This window comes from Clupea harengus, chromosome 15 (assembly GCF_900700415.2).
Source record: "Clupea harengus chromosome 15, Ch_v2.0.2, whole genome shotgun sequence".
NCBI classification, from domain to species: domain Eukaryota; kingdom Metazoa; phylum Chordata; class Actinopteri; order Clupeiformes; family Clupeidae; genus Clupea; species Clupea harengus.
This window is the reverse complement of record NC_045166.1, coordinates 802,501-822,500: the sequence shown is the minus strand read 5'-3', so window position 1 is coordinate 822,500 and position 20,000 is coordinate 802,501. Positions and strand designations below refer to the sequence as shown.

General features: G+C 44.0%; 2 protein-coding genes across 2 annotated transcripts in view; both read right to left on the bottom strand.

Moving 5' to 3' along the window:
- The window catches only part of LOC105896994 (grainyhead-like protein 1 homolog), a 12,779-nt gene extending 5,207 nt beyond the window's left edge, over positions 1–7,572 (bottom strand). Inside the window, exons 1-12 of the mRNA XM_031581808.2 lie at positions 7,300–7,572; positions 5,996–6,191; positions 5,375–5,436; positions 4,837–5,158; positions 4,449–4,531; positions 4,060–4,210; positions 3,260–3,368; positions 2,946–3,040; positions 1,903–2,149; positions 1,375–1,496; positions 943–971; positions 466–551 (exon numbers count right to left, since the gene is read on the bottom strand). Coding sequence (XP_031437668.1) covers positions 466–551; positions 943–971; positions 1,375–1,496; positions 1,903–2,149; positions 2,946–3,040; positions 3,260–3,368; positions 4,060–4,210; positions 4,449–4,531; positions 4,837–5,158; positions 5,375–5,436; positions 5,996–6,191; positions 7,300–7,319 — 1,522 coding nt within the window. The 5' untranslated portion in view covers positions 7,320–7,572. The remainder of the gene's footprint in view (positions 1–465; positions 552–942; positions 972–1,374; positions 1,497–1,902; positions 2,150–2,945; positions 3,041–3,259; positions 3,369–4,059; positions 4,211–4,448; positions 4,532–4,836; positions 5,159–5,374; positions 5,437–5,995; positions 6,192–7,299) is intronic.
- A 685-nt stretch (positions 7,573–8,257) lies between these two features.
- Positions 8,258–17,044, bottom strand: taf1b (TATA box binding protein (Tbp)-associated factor, RNA polymerase I, B). The gene is made up of 15 exons (XM_012823872.3): positions 16,909–17,044; positions 16,608–16,706; positions 16,378–16,468; positions 16,001–16,098; positions 15,784–15,876; positions 14,671–14,779; positions 13,515–13,692; positions 12,778–12,877; positions 11,288–11,435; positions 10,580–10,763; positions 10,188–10,240; positions 9,939–10,023; positions 9,686–9,756; positions 9,222–9,450; positions 8,258–8,812 (listed from the first exon to the last, which is right to left on the bottom strand). The coding sequence occupies exons 1-15, from the start codon at positions 16,924–16,926 to the stop codon at positions 8,644–8,646; spliced, it is 1,725 nt and encodes a 574-aa protein (XP_012679326.2). The 5' UTR covers positions 16,927–17,044; the 3' UTR covers positions 8,258–8,643.
- Between the last annotated feature and the right edge of the window lie 2,956 nt (positions 17,045–20,000).

Sequence of the window (20,000 nt, the reverse complement as noted above, 5' to 3'; positions counted from 1 at the left end):
CTTCCCCTTCCCCCTTCCCCCCCCCCCCCCGTCATCAATCTGCGCTCGAGAAATTGTATTTTGGTTAACCTGATTGGATTTCTATTTATCTCATGCAGGCAGCTACTATGAACTCGTGTGACTTCTGACTCCAACCGTCTGTCTGTCTCTCCCCCTCCCCCTCCCTCCCTCTCTCCCTCTCTCTCTCCCTCCCTCCCTCCCTCCCTCACATTTCTATCCAATGAATACTGGGCAATGTCCTTATTTCACCCACTCTCTGTCGCACTTCTCTCACAAACACACACGTGTGCACAAACACACACACACTCATTCACTTTCTCGCGCACACACACACACACACACACACACACACACACACACACACACACACACACACACACACACACACACACACACACACACACACACACACACACACACACACACACACACACTCTCTCTCTCTAACACTGTCCCAATGCGTACCTCTCTCGGGTTCGTCGCGCCTGGCTCTCTTGCTGGGAGTGCAGCCAAACTCCTCTGCTGAGTAGGGCGATCGCCTCACTGCCACACTGCAGTGGGGAAACACACACACCCACAGACACACATCCACAAACACACACACACACACCCACAGACACACAGACACACACACACACACACACACACACACACCCACAAACACACACACACAGAGGAGAAAGTGGAATTATTGTCAGCACAAAGCCCACAGTCAATCACTTGCTTGGAAAGAAACGATCATCGATTTGCCGGGCAGCAGAAATGGTGTGATGTATTTAGTCTCTTTAGAGAAGAAATAGACTGAGAAATAAGTTACAGGAAATTTCTTTTGAATGAGGAACTGTCTAATCATTTTTCTGTGTCAATAAGTAATTGCAGCAGGGAAATAAGAGGTAAAAAATGTGGCGGGAGAGAGACAAAGCCAGAAGAAAAGAAGCGTACCTTTGGCGTCCCTCCTCCACAGGACTGCCCTATTAGAAAGACACAAAGAAATGGAATGTTAAAACCCTGAGGGGAAATCATGACATCATGGTTTGGTTTCCCTCATTCCCCTGAAGCTTGTACTGGGACCCTACTGGACCTCCAGAACCCGTCCCTTCACACACAGCACACGCCACCTTAATGCCCACAACTAGGAGCAGAACACAATCCTTTACTCATGCTGGCTTCAGTCACCATAAATACTTCTACTGTTGTTATCATGACTGTTGCCAAGATAGCCCTGAAGCTTGGCAACCCTCCTGATGGTGTCAACATGGATCGGTATTGCACTCACATTCCCCCACGCCAACCACACAGTAGAAAGTAGAAATACGCTGGTTCATTATTGTCTTTCCCCCATTTATCAGGAGCATGTTGTAAAAACACACTCACATGTCGCTGAGTCGTGGCAAAAAGCGCCTCTGGGATGAACAGGACCGGCTGTGTGGCCATGTCGCTCATGGACTTGAAGACTGTTATGTCAACATGGCTCTGCTGCACGGCGCCTTTGCTACCTACCAAAACAAAGCAAGGGCGTCATCAAACACCACCACTGTTGGCTAAGAGATGTTTTAAAACCGGCCCAGCATGTGACTCCATGTTTGTTTTCTATGATAACATGAGTGAAGGCAGTAATTAGCCACAGCAGCCACAGAGCCCTTCAGATGTTTGCACTAACCTGCAGCTGAGTTGGAGAATGCTTACTTATAAAGAATAGTGCTTACTTTTTGATATTTAGAGTATACAACAATTTGCCTTTAGATATGTGCACTGTGTATGTGATATGAGTATGGATTTCTTTATGAATCTGTATGCACGTGTGCGCGTGTGTGTGTGTGCGTGTGCGTGTGCGTGTGCGTGTGCGTGTGCGTGTGCGGGTGCGGGTGTGGGGGGGGGTAGTCTTTTTGGTAACATAGCTACCTGTCCTTGTGTTGCTACCGTCCTGACCACGTCCCTTGCGGCGCATCACCTTGCGTTCCTCGTCACGGATCTTGCGCTCAGCCCCCTTGTCGCAGAATACCTTAATCTGGCCGTAGGCACGGTGCAGCAGGAGCTGGTCGCCGTGGTTACTGCAGCTGTAGGTGTCAATCTGCAGGTTGAGGGGGAGGCCCTTCACCCCTTTCTGGGGGGAGAAGTCTGTGCTTAGACAGTTCACTGAGACATATATCTAATGATGGAAAAAACATAAAAAAGAGAAATTTAGAGAGAAACAAAAACATATGGCAATTGATTCATTAAATGACAATAATTATTCTTTTAAAAATAACCCCAAAAAATATATGATATTATATTGCACACATTTAATTCTTTCATTTTCACCCTCTGCAAACCCACTGTTCAACAGGTAAAACTCTCTGAAACGATTTCACTCCACCACACAATAACCAGTATTGAAAGTAGTTAAGACGCTTTTGAAGGCTGTGTCTCCCTCAACTGGCCGTTGTAGGCAACTACATTTCTGCACATTACTCTGAATATGTATGTTGAGCAATAGAAACAATCAATATCAATATCAATCAGAATCAATATTTTAATTGAAGGCATAGTAAAAACTATATTCATTTGAAAAGTCCACAACGTTCAACAGATCCATTAATTGGAGAAGGTTCTACAACCAGATATTTACGCCTGTTATACTAAGTGTACGTCTCTACACATGCTTCTACAACACACTAACACACTAACATCACTTATACCCACAACATCACTTATACCCACAACATCACTTATACCCACCTTAATGGCAAGGCTGGAGAAGTCAAACACAAGAGAAATAGGTCACGCAGTCTCATCATCACAGATATTAAGAGATCACCCAAGTGAAATGGAGAGTGGCTGCAGACAGGCATGCTCAATGCCCAGTATACTCTAGAGTCTAGGCTTCTAAAACCCATTGAAACCCTGTGGGTCAGTGGCTACTGAGGGCATCTGCTGGTTATGTGGCGGTAAGCACAACTACTCACTCTGGGCTCATCCTTGGTGTTCCACGTGAATGAAATGGCATTGAAGGAAATGTCCTCAATATTGGCCACAGTGCTGGCGCTCTCCTTGTAGTCCGCTGGGGACGGTAAGAGATGAAAAACGGTTAGTCATTCAAAACAGAAAGCCGGGGGGGGGCAAAGTCAAGCTGGGCAACAGGGTGAGTAAGTAAGCAGAGTATTATGGGATGTGAGGAGTGTTCGGCTGGTGGTTCTCGTCGTATCAAATAGATGAGGTAGAGCAGTAGTAATTATCTAAATCTGGGTGCGAATGAAGAGATCATCCAACATGTCCTCACCGATGTCGATACAGCGCTGTTTGGCTGAGGGCTGTCTGCTGTGCCAGAACTTCCACGACTTGAGCTGCTCGTCCACACACTTCTCATGGAACACCACCATCACCACACTCTGAGGGACAGTACGTGCACACACACACACACACACACACACACACACACACACACACACACACACACACACACACACACACACACACACACACACAAACACACACAAACACACACACAGGCTTAGAACCAGTTGTTGTGATTAAATGACTAAAACTATTTTTTCATCGCTTTAAGCCTAGTTTAGAATCATGCAGCCCTCTGAATTTGAGACAAAAAAAATCAGTCTACGACTACTGAGTAAGAATCCAATTAAACCAAGGGGTAAGGTGAAGTTATATAACATTCTTACATAACATATATCAATATGCCATATAACAGAACACATGTCCATCCCTGACCAAAGATGGACAGTTCACTTCACTTGGTCCCCGGGCGCTACAAGCTGCCCACTGCGCCTGGGGGGTCCTTGAGGAAGGACGGTCCAGGATGGGAAAAAGCAGAAAATAAATTCACCGCGACCTCACGCCTACCTGCGTGTGTGTGTGTGTGTGTGTGTCCTGTGTCGCCTCCATATATGCACGTGTGTGTGTTCGAGTGTGTCGTGTGTGCCATTAAAAACCTTAATTATTATGTATGTATATATATGGATAGATAGAGATCTCAATATGCCATTTTATAGTATATGTGTATATATATATATATGGATAGATAGATATCTCAATATGCCGGTGGGCCAAAGCACTACTTACTCTCACAGTAGTGCTGGTCTGGGGCTCGGCCATGGAGCCACTCTGACAGCGCAGGCTGATGGGGTAGAAGTGGCCCTTGTTGAGGTAGCTCATCACACCACTCTTCTGAGACATTGAGCGAGGGGCCTCCACTGTGTACTCATACTGCTGACTGAAGAGGGCAATCAGTGGGTCAGGACTCACAATCTTAATGCTACATCTACTTCTGTGGAGTGATGCCACACGTCACTGTTAGGCTAGTGAGTTTGAGAGACCGCACTGCCTATCGGTCTGTCTGTCTGTCTGTCTGTCTGTCTGTCTGTCTGTCTGTCTGTCTGTCTGTCTGTCTGTCTGTCTGTCTGTCTGTCTGTCTGTCTGTCTGTCTGTCTGTCTGTGTCAGTGGTCTTTACCTGCCAGGCTTACTGATGTGAGAGTAGCTCCCGGGAGAGATGGAGGGGAGGTGTGAATGCAGCTCGTCAGAGAGGGGGAACACCTATGGGAAACAAGAGTGACAGCATGCCTCAGAGATCCATGATAATGAGATCCAAACAAAGACAGTTTCGCTGTGGGAAGGCAGTGAGAGGACCGCTTCACTGTTATGAGTTTCACCTGTCAGACTCAGTCCTTATCAGAGCATATAAAACGATCTAATTCTTTGTTCAGTGTGAATGATATGGACACTGGGTTGTCTGTACAAATAGTGGAAATGGGATGGGTTCTTCTCTGTTGGTAATACTGGTGAATAAATCATATGGTAGTAGATGTTAGTAGAGCAGGAGACACTTAGAGGTTCCATACCTCCTCTGAAGTCCCACTGAGGCCCTCTGTGTAGGTGGAGTCTGGTGTCTGGGCCTGCACTCGGAGGCTGTAGCTGGGGCTAAACTGGCGGAGGAACGCTGCAGCCTCCGACCGGGACCCCTGAGCAGCAGGGCCCCCTACAGGCAGGGACTGGGACGCCCCCTCCTGGCTCCGCAGGTAGGTGCTCCCCGTCGGGGAGTCGAAGGGATGATAGGCCGACCCTTTCTCCCAGTTGGCAAGGCTGAGCTGGGGGATGCCACTGAGGGGGACCGTCCTGAGAGAGGCCATCGACTGAGAGGGTTTTTGAAAGGTTCCCAGTTCTCTGGAGGAGGGAGAATGACACATTAAAATGGGCAATTTCATCTCACATTTACTTTTGTCAACATTTACCTTTGTTTTGACTTCTGTCAACCATTTAACAAGTGTTTTTTTTTCCAATAGCAGAAGACAACTTCATGTCTTGGTTAATAGATTCATCACAATATCAAAGCAGACATGTATGAATAAAGACAGGCAGAGTCACTGAAAAAGGCCTTACGTCAGACTGCAATCACTGTCTGCTTCTATCTTCACAGTTTTGACCATCTTCTCCTTTGGCACCTAGGGACCAGATAACTGATCGAATCATTGAATGAAAGCTTAGGTCACAGCTTTAGCCTAGAGTAAACCTGGAACGTAATAACGGTTTTTCTTATGCTATCTGGAATTTGAAAACATTGATCCACATACTTCGGTGTTACCGAAGCCACCGATCACAAGCTTTTCCATGTGTGTGTAAAGTCACAAAAGAGCCTATTTCTGAATATACTTTGCATTTCATCTGGTGTGTTTTAACCATTTCTATTAAGTGTTTTAATTGCGTAGCTTCAAAGCATGGCGTTTGATCTCTCCCCATTATCCAAACCTACCAGAGAACAACCGTTACCTTATAGTAGTCATCGAGAACCATTACCTTATAGAGAACCATTACCTTATAGTAGTCAAAGAGAACCATTACCTTATAGTAGTCATCGAGAACCATTACCTTATAGTAGTCATCGAGAACCATTACCTTATAGTAGTCATCGAGAACCATTACCTTATAGTAGTCATCGAGAACCATTACCTTATAGTAGTCATCGAGAACCATTACCTTATAGTAGTCGTAGAGAACCATTACCTTATAGTAGTCGTAGAGAAGGCTGAGGGCAGCTGCACTGTCCTCATCCCCATTGATGCTCATCATGGCCTTGGACGCAGCAGTCAGTGGATTCTCCAGGAAGGACCTCCAGGCCTCGTCCTCGTCCACAAACACCTGCTGCCGCTGGGCTCCGCCTGCCGGGGCCTCCCCATGGAGCACCAGGACCGTCCTCTCTCTGTGGACAGAAATGGACCCATGACACTAAACTTACATTTAGTAGACAGCTTCACCTGAAGCTATGTAATACCATGTCGTTCATCATATGTTCTCACATAACACTTCCTGTGGCCTGTTCTTATGCTACTGTGATGGGGAAGGGTGCTGTGAGGGCTCGTCTAAAAACACAAGCCCCTATGCATCCTGTTTACACCTTAAACACCAGCCTGACCCCAGGCCAATGCCGCAGCTATTTACACCACAGAGGCATCTTCATCTTCAAGAAGTTGAACATTGAGCTGCAATCCAGGTGGTGAATACGTTATTTATGGGCGTATTGTGAGCATTTGGGCATCAGCGCTCATTAGTGTAAGTACTGATCAATGAGAAAGCTATCGTAAGTACACCACCTGGTGTAGAATATATTTGAGCTCCTCTGACTGTCTTGTCACTGGCAGGATACAGGTCCTGCTCAACCGGAGTTACAGGTCCGCAGGCCCACCTGACTTGTAATGTCATCACACTGTCAACCGCTTCCCACCGTTTCTGAGAATAAGCAACGGGTTCCCTGTTGATTTTCTCCTTGTACATAGATGATTTCAAGACAACGTATGCCTAAGGCTTTCCCTCCCAATTACACGTGTTATGGCAACTTACACAACTGTTACCAAGTCCGACTATCAATGTTGAAGGCAAAACAATGTTCAGGACAGTACGTGTGTGGTGGCCCTTGTCGAAGTTAATTGCTTCGAATAATAAGCAGAAAAGCGAGCCTCTCTGCATGTAACGTCAGACACATGGTTAAAGCGATACAGCATTATGGAAATAACTAAAAAACGTATGGGGGTCCTACTTGACCATCAAGTCAAAATCAACACTTGATATCTGCTGCGAGTTGTTAACTACTCTTAAACGCACTTACGTGACATGGGAATAGCATATTGATTTGATATTTGTGAATAAGAACTCCGATCGTTTTAGATCAACACTGTCATTTGATCAAATTAAATTGACGTTTGCGTTAACATATGGCCATTATGTCACGACAGCCTACCTAAAACCCTATCAAGTCCATCATAAGGCGCATATGAACACTTCAGTGTCACACATCAGTGAGCCAAACTTACTTGCCGTACTCCTGAGTCATCTTATGTCGGAACCGGACTTTCTCGTTCGCGCTGTAAATCCAACCAGTCCTCTTCACAAAATACACCAAACCTGAATCCAACTTAGGATGCGGGCAAAAGCTACGGTAAATAGTGTTCCTCCTAGATGGGGCGAGGTAACTTTTCAACCTTCAACAACTTCTGAGTGGAGAGGTTAGTTTTTACCTGTGATTCAAGGCATGCCTGAATACTACGGTGTAGGCGGGGTTTCGGTGTAATTTCCATGCAAATCGAGAGCGCTCAAGTCATGGGGGGTAGGGCAATTAGGCATCGGGAACGTCTCGCCTCAGAGGGAGTGGCTTCAGGCCAAATTGCATTTTCTCACTAGTTTTAATAAATTATGAAATTTTGGAAAAATGACCAAGATAACCAAAAAAATAAATAATCGTTTTTAAAATCATGTTTAATTTCTCTGGATAAATGAGTAGAATAAAACGTTAAGTAACCGCTTAATAAATAAATAACAAAAAGTAATCAAACCGATAAACTAATAAACAACGACGGTACTTTAAGGGCCTAGAACTCGAATAAATATAGCAAAACCAAGTCAAAATGTCACAGAAACAAACCGCGACACACGTTGATGTTTGTTACCTGATATGGTACTTGGTTTATGACGGCCACTGGCTACCGCCGGGCATTCATGGTGTTATTTTGAAGGGCGTGGGCACCCGAGTTTCAACAGGCGGTTATAGCTTCAAGCAACCCAAAACCAATTAAAGCGGGTGAGGGGCACGAAGACACGTATTTAGACGAAATGATTTCGATTTGAGATTAACAGTTCACCCATAATGAATACTCTACTGTTGTTAATTTATAATGGTTGATGGGTTCTCTCATTTTGGATGGTGGAGGTACAATATGTCAGCCTTCACATTGTTAACTTGACCAAGTTTTGGACATTACAGAGTTACAAAGCTTTGATATTATTTCCACTGATTTATTTAACTTGTTTGTGATTTCTTCCTCTATTTGCCAACTGTGTAATGGCTTCATATATGGTAGAAAAATGTTGTGATAAATGCTGAAATTGTATTAAAACGTCAATGCAAGGGAGGAAAGTCCCTCAGGGTTTAAAGGGGGCAATTTATGTGGTATTGCCTTCAGTAAAATCTAAAACATATTAGGCCTATTGATTCCAGCAGCATTAGAAATGAACACGATCCAAACCAGTTGAAAAGCAGTCAATGAAGTTGCCATGCTAAAACAAGGTGTCTAGTCCCTGCACATTGTTCCATTTCAACTAGACACCCTTTCCTTCTCTCCACTTTGTTTTGGCATCCATTTGTCTCTCCTACTCGCTTGCTACTGTCGATTCCTCCGCCAGCACTTTACAAATCTGCGCTCCACCTTGAGCACCTCCTCATGCATGGCGGACGGCTTCACCCTGAGCAGGAAGGAGAAGAGGCCCAGCAGCCACACGTACATCCTGGGCAGGGTGGCCTCCACCTCGGCGTAGTGGTCCTTGCAAACCCTGATGGAGATATGAAGGAGGCAGAGGCACAGAGATCAACAGGTTATCTTTCCTCTGTGACTTTCAGAATTGGCTTCAAGATACTTTCAACTGTGCCTGCTGGTGACTGAACCCTTGCCAGCCACATTCATATAACATTCATGAATGCCCCAGTGGCATATTCTTTCATTTTTAGTTTATTTGTGAAATTAGAATGAATTAGTCTTTAGTAAGTGGATACATGACCCTGATTTAGGGTGGAATTGAAAGCGAAGATGGGACAGATCATAAAGTTGGTGGGAGGGTCTATTTTTAAATTCTACCTTCCATTGTTTTTGTCAGAGAATCAGGTTGACACATAGTAACCATAGTAACCATATAAGGTTCTAAAACCATCAAATGTGATCACAGTAGAACACTATGGTCTAACCTTTTACTGCACTGCCGCAGAACTGGATGCCAGTATTTCTCATTGGCAGTGACATGGGCATCACATTTTGTTTTCATGACATGGTCCAGTTTGGTCTGATGGAAGCTGGGGCCATCTGAATCCTCCCCTTCCCCCCAGCGGAAGATGAAACTGGAGGGTTTGGACCTTGGCGGGTCTGGGGAGGGTCCTGAAAGCTTCCGGAAGGTGTTCTGCAGATGTTCTACCACCCCTGGAAGTGTGGCGAGGAAAAAGAGAGAGACACGTTGCCCAGTTTTGCAGCAGAGGACAATGGCAATGACAAAAAGATGACTAGTTTAAGTTGGAATTATGTCTTAGCTGTAGTCTGTTACACTTGGAGTAGACCAGTCTACTGTATAAAGTCATTCATTTTAAACTATTAGTTGTTTGTTTGTTTGTTTGTTTGTTTGTGTGTGTGTGTGAAGAAGTCACTAAATGCAACCTACGTCTTCTCTTCAGAGACACAGTTCTGTCTTTCTTGCGGAAAACCAAGGCTTTGGAAGACTTCCAAATCTGACTGCAAGACGGAAATAAAGAAAATGAACAAAAAACAGACTTCAACTGGAGCAGATCAGATCAGCAGAATTTGAGCTGATGAAATCATACCTCAACAGACAAGTGAACAAAAGATGACTAGATTCTGAGGGAGTTGTAAAATTATTCAATTAAAAGACAAATCTGTTTTTTTCAGCCCATTACCTTGCTGTGTGCTGCTCTTCTCTCTTCTTAGCTTTGTCCAGGGCCCTCAGCATTGCCTCGTACCACCACGTCAGGCTAAACAACCCTGTGATGACCACAGGAGAGGAGGGAGGGAGGGAGGGAGGGAGGGAGGGAAAGATTTATGAGCAGACTGTCCTGGGAGTGAAACAGATCATTATCATTTATAAGATATTCAGACTGTTGGAAATTGACAAATTATTGAAATTGATTTCTGCCACCGACAAATACCTGGACTCTCCATGTCAGCAAAATTATGGTCTTCGGCTTGTTCAGAAAATATCCTGAAAACACAATGATTAAAAAAAAAATAATGTTAATTCATTTTCTGAAATGTACTCTTGTGAGGAAACTTAACAAAACAAGCAAACCAAATGGTATTTTTATTGTGAGCATGTAAGTGCATATTGACTGACTTAAAAAATTCCCAAAAAATCTTATCAAACCAAAAAAATAACGCAGTTCCATGCTCTCCCATTTTAAAGATTGTATTTTACATGGCAACTGTCCCCATTTATGGACGCTGTCAGTTTGCATGATCGTATTGCTATGGCGGGAAAAAAATCCTTAAAATTGCACCTGGTGACGTAAGACACTAATTTCCCTCCCCATGACTCACTCACCATTCCTCGTGATCGTTGAGCCTGAAGAGCAGCTTCATGGAGACAATGATGAGAGCGCAGGCCTGCAGGTCGTAGCCGATCGGCGAATTCCTCTGGGCCTTGCTAGCATGGTCAAATGTCAACACACTCTCCTCAGCCAGGCCTGATTGCGCCATCACCTTACACACCCAGTGGTGCAGCTCATCTATCAGCGAGACAGAAGAAAGTAATGAACAGAAGATGAGAGCAATGCTGATGAAAAAGATACAATTAAAGACGAGAGATGCTTTTCCGCATGAAAATGCGAAGTGTGATTTCTCAACAGCAGCAGAGGATCGCTAACCTTTGCCCCCGCAAATGACAGATTATACGGCCCTAACACATGAGCACACAGCACACAGTAGGCTGTATGATTTATAAAACATTCAAAATGACTTGGCAGTCTTCATTTATCGTGTACAATAAGCTGCATATTTAACCCAGATCAAGAATAGGGATAGCGAGCCAAGAAACTCACTCAGAAGAGTACACACACACACAAGAAACTCACTCAGAAGAGTGCACACACACACACAAGAAACTCACTCAGAAGAGTGCACACACAAGAAACACACAAGAAACTCACTCAGAACAGTACACACACACACAAGAAACTCTAGTCTCTGGTTCCATCTACAGCGGGGGGGTTCCCCAGGGAGGTTCCCCAGGGAGGTTCCCCAGGGTACCCACCAGGGAGGTTGGCCTCGGTGAGATAGCGCAGGCTGAGCAGGGCCGGGTGCAGCAGGCACTCCTCACTAATGGGGGGGAAGGTAGGGAGCTCCATCACTCTGGCCAGCTTCATCGCCTCCTCCTGCACTCGCCGGTACGAGGGGATGGACTACAGTGGAGACAAGGGTGAAGAGGAGAGGAGGCATCACACAACAGGAGTGGAGACAAGGGTGCAGAGGAGACGTCACACAACAGGAGTGAAGAGGAGAGGAGGCGTCACACAACAGGCCACACACACAAAAAAATGGCATGCACACAACATCTTAGCATTAACATAGCAGCAGGTTTGTGAATGCACAATCAGCAAGGAGCAGCACTCAACAGCGAAGTCATCTGCTCTCATTACAGGACACAACAAGCGTATGCACACACACACACAAACACAATGTAACAAAAACGTCAGGGAACCACATGATTTAGGCACACACATGCACATTGAAAACGGTTGCTGGCATAGAGGTCGTTTAACATGTCCTAAATGAACACTTACAGTACTGTAAAATATGGAACGAGCACATTTATGTCCTGAAGACATTTTCTAAAGAATGTACACAAGTAACACATCCCAGAAGGGAATGTCCAGGCATTCCACTGGTGATGATGGATGATGGTACAGCAAGTCTTATTTCATGATGTACTATATTATAATGCACCACGCAGACCACAACAGAAGACATTTCTGTCTGTATTTCCTATTAACCTTTCCAATCATTGTCACAATCAGAATTAGAAACTGTGATGTGTACAACTGCACTGTCTACAGGAAGAGCTTTGCTATTAAATAGGGGACTTTCCACAATAGTCATTTGAATACAGCAGGCTGCTGGAGGGCTCAGCTCATCTCTATGCAGGATTCAGTGGGCCTGAGTTACCGAGGGAGATGAGAAGAGCTGATACGAGATGAAGACGAGGAGAATAAGCAGAGGGGCGTGCCTGAGGAAGGATTCACAGGAGTCGGAGCTGGAACATTCTGATGTTTGCAGAATGCAATCTTGAGTCATTGTTTGAGTCATTGTTTATTGTTTTATTGTTTACTTAAACATCAGTAGAAGAGAAACAGAAGACCCATGTAAAATATCTTCTTTCTGACGCAACATAGTCAGATACAAAATACTTAGCGTATTAAGCGTCATACGTGTACATAACACTTACTTGTATCAACACATTCCATTAAAAGCCCAAAGTAAATATTGGTAAGGTGGAAGAAGGCAGTGTGAAAAGGCTGGTAACATCTCACTTTAGTGCAAGGGCTTTTAAAGTCTTTAGAGTGAGTTTTCACTGTGGAATTTGAGAACATGTTTCACACACCTTAGACCAAAATAAACAGCCGCAGGGTGCATTTCATGGTCACAGAAAAAAAAAAACCTCGTTTCATAAGACTCAAATATTCAAATCCTGTGAACCCAACAGACAGCTCTTACAGAGATCCCATCTCAACACTCATCTCTTACCTCCACTCTGAAGATGTGAGCATCTCTGCCAAACAGCGTAATCTCTTCAGGAAACACATCGTGGATGTGAAGGTATGGAATATGCCTTTCAAATACAAATCTGCAACAAGAAATAGGCGCACGTGCACACACACACACACACATACATACATTCAATCATTCAAGGGAATCTGACACCCATCAGTGATAGAGACGGTGATAAAGACAGAGACATTATTCTTACTGGAAGTGCTCACACACTGGACTTGTCCGATAGTCCACTCACTTAGTGTGGTCATTCATGCATTTAGAGGAAAAGCCCAAATATGTCCAAGTCTATGGCCCCCGTTTCCCTTGAAGCCAGCGTGCTGTTGGCTACACTCCAAGCTCATAAAGCCCAGTTGGCATGTACCTCAGCATGTGCTCCTCACTAAATAAACACACACACACACACACACACACACACACACTTACTCACTCTTCCTCTCTCTATATACACACACACTTACTCACCTTCCTCTCTCTCTCTATACACACACACACTTACTCACCGTCCTCTCTCTCTCTCTCTCTACACACACACACACACACACACACACACACACACACACACACTCACTCTTCCTCTCTCTCTCTCTACACACACACACAGACACACACACTCACTCACTCTTCCTCTCTCCACACACACACACACACACACACACACACACACACACACACACACACACACGTTCTCGCTCCGCTCTGAGACTCACCTCAGCAGATCGGCCAGTGTAATGCCCTCTCGAACCCACAGCAGTGCCAGGTAACACAGGGCGAGGGTCTTGGGCATGGTCATCAGGTGGTGGCGCCTCTTGAAGCGAGGGTTGAGGTAGCCACTGGTATCCATTGAACCACTCCACACGCTCGAGGCCCCGCCGTCACTAGAGTGGCCTGCACAAGGTGACAAAGGCCAACAAATAACACCAGTCCTTTTATAAACCCTGACTTCCACAGGACCACACTAGCGACAAAGACAGTGGATATAGCTCAATGGCTTAGTGATCTGGAAATCTGGTATCAGAATGCTGACCTGACCTTACAAAAGGTTGTAGTAAAATATGGAAATACTTTTAGTACAACTATAGAAGCAGGAGGTATAACTGATGAGTTAAATGAGGCAACGTGGTGGGTAGGGCTAAGGAAAAAAAACACACTGCAAAATTTGAAATCTTAGAAGTTTGTCTGACAAGATATTTCTTCGTACCAGGCATTTTTTTAAGTTCGAGCATTTCACTTGCTTCAAGCGTTTCAGTCCTTAATTATCTTAATAAGGTATTATATAACTTGTTACTGATTATAACTGTTGTTGAGATATTATCACTGGTTCTGAGCAAGTTAATGTACAATGTTAAAGTACAAAACTGCTTTGTCAAAGTCAGAATCAAGACAAATGTACTTGTTTTTAGTCTGGTCACACTAGTTTTAAGATATATTTGGGTTCTTTTTTTTTTTTATCTTTCCTGTTCTGTTGGCAGATCATTTAGCTTATTTTAAGTAATATATTTGATTAATTTTTATTTGTTTTTGAAAGCTGAATTAATGAATTAATGTTCTACCTAAGGCCCTGTACCAAGTGAATCCATTTCATTCTATAGTTTTACTCAACGGCTGAATGCTTATAGAGACAACACTGAAAAAAATTCTACTCTCCAAACAAAGGCAAAATAAACAGATCACTTCTGTTTTGAGCTTGATGGTTTTCGATGGAAAGGATAACCATGTGAAAGTTACCATACCCTTTCACTCAACATATGTCACTTCAGGTGTGGCCAGAACCCAGGGAAGGGACCAGGTGACACATGCTGAGGCATTTAGTGCCTAGGGCACATAACACAGGTGCAGTGGCCCGAAGGCTGAGTGGTGTCGTACCAGCGCTCGCTCCAAGGTCCAGCTCACTCTCCGGGCCCGGGCTGGGCCCACTCTGCATGGACACATCAGTCAGAGCCACTGACTCCAGAGCAGAGTCCGAGTCCACGTCCTGAGATGGATCATGGAAATACAAAGGATACTGGGTCACAGATTGTACACCACACGGTGGTATTCTTATGGTGATGTCACTGGCCACTGGTGACTTCATCACTCACATAATGAGATCATCATGTTTCTGTCAACATCAATGCAAGTGGTGACTAAAGCCCAATTGGTCCGTTTGCGTAGACACGGAGACACGGAGAGCCTTCTCCGACATTGCAAACCCTCTCCGAGCACCTCTCTGTGGCCTGACGTGCACCTCCCAAATTTTTTAACTATCCAACTGTCAATCCGTCAATACATCGCTGTTTACCTTGTGGGTTTTAGTATGCCAAAATTAGATAGCTGGTTCAGACACCTCGCAAATCCCCTCAGACGTATTTTTCAGTTACAATAACGGGGCACAATACATTGCAGTGTCTATTTCTCGGTAACTTTAAAAAATCTAAGCAAAAAAAAAGTCAAACAAAGAACTTTTATGTACAAATACGACCATCTACGGAGCCATCTTTTTTTTTTATTATTGCTTTGCAACACCCACAACCGTCGGAGAACCATAACTGTGTGTGTGTGTGTGTGTGCACCCACAACCGTCGGAGAACCATAAATGTGTGTGTGTGTGTGTGTGTGTGTGTGTGTGCACCCACAACCGTCGGAGAACCATAAATGTGTGTGTGTGTGTGTGTGTGTGTGTGTGTGTGTGTGTGTGTGTGTGCACCCACAACCGTCGGAGAACCATAAATGAAACAAGTCCGTCGACTGCGTGACAACGGAGTAACGGAGCCGTAGAAGTTTATTTCGGCCTTAAGGCCCGTTACAAAGACAATGTCAAACAGTGAACAAGTGAAAAAGCAGATGTACATGCATATCCTGTATAGTGTTCTAGAACCTGTTTTTTTTTTTACCGTTAATTGGTCACTTTCTTAATTGTAACACCACAATTAAATCAGTCTTTATCTAACACGAATACATTTGTCTCTTATGTTTAGGTACAAAACTAATTTCACTTACTGCAGATACTCTCCCAAGGTTAATTGGGTTTTGTGTAAATGCTTGTTGGGTTTTCTGGAGGTACCTCCGCCAAAAATTCCACAAAACATCATCCTAAAAAGAAAAGAAAAAAACATGCCACTCAGCTCAACACTCGAGACAATTTTGCATTTTTGAATATGCAGCTGCATTTCTCCAAACTAAACCACTATACAATTGTGATCCATGGGAGACAAACCTTAAACTGTGAACAGACTCCTAAAGACAGCAAAGCATCAGCTTGGTGTGTGAGGATGAACTGAAAGCCCTCAATGACCATCCATTCTTTCCCAAGCACTGGAGGCATACATAGACACACACACACACACACACACACACACACAGAGACAAGAGGGAGAAAGAGAGAGAGATATTAGTGTTTTTATTAGTATTTGATACAGACACTTTGGTACAGATGCAACCATAGATTCACAGATAGAAACACAACAAGACTGTGCTGTATGATTTGAATACTCTCTGATACTAACAGACCAACAGATTATGTTAGGAACACTACAAACACCAAAGGGTTTCAACAGATGATTCGAACCCAGAAGTCATGTACACCAAACAAACCTTTTTCATTCTTTTTTAAAGAACTTCGCGAGAGGGTAGTCACGCGACTGCTAGTGGACAACACCTCAGTCTCCTCAAATTCTCTCACTCTCTACGGAAAAGGGAACATCTTGTCAACATCTATGCATAGTACGATTCTGGTGCGTATACATTACGTTAGCTCCAACGTTTAACTGATTGTGTTGCAAACAAACAATATATTTTTTTTAGATCTAATTCACACCACTCACCTCAATTATATTGTGGCAAGACCTGCAGTAGAACTGCCCAGAATCGGACACACCCCAGTCCACCGCGGAGCACCGTTCACAAGGCACGCTGTAGCCACGCTAAAGAGAATCAAGAGCCATAGTTATATACATGTTAAAGAGGGGATAAAAGCATTTAAAACAGAAAACACTGTCGCTATTGCTTCTCTTGCGACATGAAATGGTAGCTAAGACAGGGTAGCTATGCCATACACCAAAGCATGGCTATTGGTAGTTTCATGTTTAAATAAGATAGTCATATGATTACTGTTTTGTGACTTACTGTTAATTCGGCGTCCATTTCCACCAAAAGTATAAAGGCTAACTCAGGAAATTGCTCTTATCGCTCATGTGGACAGTTTCCACGTGCATGGAATATGTCAACAATGGTTCTTCCGGTGTGTTGCAATCTGGAGGATCCGACGTGAAACATTATAGCTAGATTTGGGATTATCCTATCAAACGTTAGACCAAGAATGTTCATTTTATTTTCACCAGGACTCATCATTGCCATGACTAGTAACTTTTAAATTAGATTTAATTTGTCTAATTTCACGTCTACATTTTTTAACCTGATAAACCCGTGTGCCTATCACCTGCAGCTGTGAGCACTTCCAACAGAGGGCGTTTTGGACCGTCAAATTGGAAAGGGTCTCTATTCACTCAACAGCCAACAGTTCTCTCCTCCCAACCCTAGTGATGACAAGGACGTAAGCCAATGGACGTTTTTCATTCATGTTTAAACATACCTAAAAATATTTAATTGAAGCATGTAAGTGATATATATTGATTTCCCATCCACCATCAGTTGAGCTGGACCTGGATCACAGCCAACATCGTATAGTAAGGACGCTAACACACAACAACGGGGTTTGAGATAGCTGAAATAGGCTATTATATGTCCAAACTAAATGTTGAATACCGATTGGGACTATTGTCACTCTGCAGGTGTGGACAAGACAAACATTTCCCATTGAGAATTTGGAAAAGACTTAGGGCATCCTTATGCTACCTTATACATTAATGAATGTAGATGTATATGTTATAGTCTTACAACATAACTGTATATACTGGATATTTGATCTAGCTGCATGTTATGGATTGACAAAATAGGCCTCCCGCACAATACACAGTTAGGACCCATATGATAACATATAACCAGTTGTGTGCTCTTGTGAAAAGTGCAACCTCAGATTCTGTGTGTTAGATTTGAGTGAGTGGGTGTGTGAGGGGGTGGCAGTGGAGTGGGCGGTATGACACTGAGAGATGGAGTGCCATGGAAACCACAGTTAGGAGGAGGATACGCTGCGTGGGAGGACAGTGTGTGTGCCTGTGTGTCTGTGTGTGTGTGTGCCTGTGTGCCTGTGTGTGTGTGTGTGTTTTGTGTGTGTGTGTGTGTGTGTGTGTGTGTGTGTGTGTGCCTGTGTGTGTGTGTGTGTGCGCGCGCGATGTGGGGGGTGGGGTGATAAGCATATGAGCATGTATGCATTGACTATGTATTTGCTCCCTTTTGTAACGAATGATTATAATTAATTGCACTTTTGCATAACTCTTTACAGTTGCTGTGTTTGAGACACAAATGTAGTATCATCTTAGTACAGCGTAACATGCCAGGAGGCGAATGCATCACATTTAGTAGTCAATGCTTTTTGCTCTGGGTTGGTACATACAAATACACGGAAGAAAGCAACAATAAAAAGAGGCATGGTGTCCTATGCGGCAGAAATCCCAGCGGGTTTTTTCTAAGTGTGTTTCCTAATGCATCACAGGCATTATGAACGCATTAACAGACATTAGCCAGGAACTCATAGTGTTGTGTAGGCAATGGAGCCGTCATACATGTGCACCAGGGGAGAGGGTTTTTTCAGATGCGTGTATTATTTCTCTGCTTGTGTATGTGTGTAAGAAAGTAAGCACGGCTGTCCACATAAAACATTGTGAAGCTATTTGTAATGCATATCACTAGTATGGCATATGTCAAATTCAAGATCTCATTGAAAACAGACTCAGTTACATGGAATAGGAGAACAGAACTGCACAAAAGAAATAATTGTAAATGAACAAACAACATTATATTGAAAGCTGCCCTTCAACTTGAAAGAGGAAAGGGACGAGATGTGTTGCAGGCTGTGGGACTTTATTCCAAGGTTGAGGAGTTTGCCCTGAGCGGCCTGTCTGTCTGTCACACATGGAAGACGCTGTAAACTTACCGGACCACTAATAAACCAGAACCAGAAGGCTGAGGTTGGTGTTCTTCATGCAAAGCACACTGCTCTCGTCTACGAAAATCAGTAACAGAAACATTGTTCCAGAAAACTACACACCAGCAGCTAGCCTGCATTCAGAGAGCCAGGCACTCTCACCAGCTTTATGTGCCTTTCATATGTAATTATTGGGTCCAACATGTTTCGTATTCCCGTCATGCTTTAACAGATGGTGGAGGAGGTAGAAGAGAATCTGTGGGAGGAGGAGGTGGAGAAGAAAAGAGAGAGGAGGAGAGCAGGTCGGCGGATGGGTGTAGATTGGGAATTAGCATAGGCTATTAGCTTAGGCTGTACGTTTACTAACACTAACACTTCAGAGACTTACAAAGAAAAGGGAAAGCCATGTTTTTATAAATGTTGCATGCTGTTGACCCCCTCTGTCCACCAAAACTCACTCTGCTGCTGGACTGATGATAGTCCCATTTGATGTGTGCCTAATTTTTTGTTATACACAGGAAAATATGTTAAATTCCTTGTACTGTTGGTTGGGTACTTCCCACAGTGGCCAATCCTTTCACTGTCACATGCAAGAATTCATAGCCAGCAGCCTAACCAATATAACAACTGCCCAACCATAGATACAACACACAACTGGCCAACCATAGATACAACAACAACAACACACAACTGGATGGAGACAGCTGCAACACGTGTGTTGTACCCGTGATCCGTAAAAGCACTTCTTCACAGTACAGGCGCTGTCTGTAGTCCAGACGTGTTAAACATAACACAACTGCCAAGCCATGAAACCTGAGGAGCAGAGCAGGATACAACAACATCATCAGTGTTGCCTTTGTGAGCATTTCACTGGGGATTTCAAGCATTCATCAGTGTTTCATTGAATTAGGACCACCTCCAGAAGGCTCAACAGTGGTGTCTGGAGTCCCTGAGTCACCTCCCTCCATACTCATGATGGGTAATGGGTAATTAGAGAGAATACATGCCACTACCAGAAACAAAAACAACAGATACACCTCGATAAGATTTCACATATCTCAGTTTTAGTTCAGGTTAATTCACGACCCCCAAGTGGTCTGCAGGCGCCTCAGCCACGTGGTAATGAATAATAACGTAATACTCCATACATGTAGCATCCAAAATGACATCTCCA

Coding starts and splice junctions, on each gene's coding strand:
- taf1b (XM_012823872.3), bottom strand. Junction 15,877..16,000: donor GAGTCTGTTCACAGTTTAAG/GTTTGTCTCCCA, acceptor TTTTCTTTTTAG/GATGATGTTTTGTGGAATTT. Junction 9,757..9,938: donor GAAGAGCAGCACACAGCAAG/GTAATGGGCTGA, acceptor TCCGTCTTGCAG/TCAGATTTGGAAGTCTTCCA.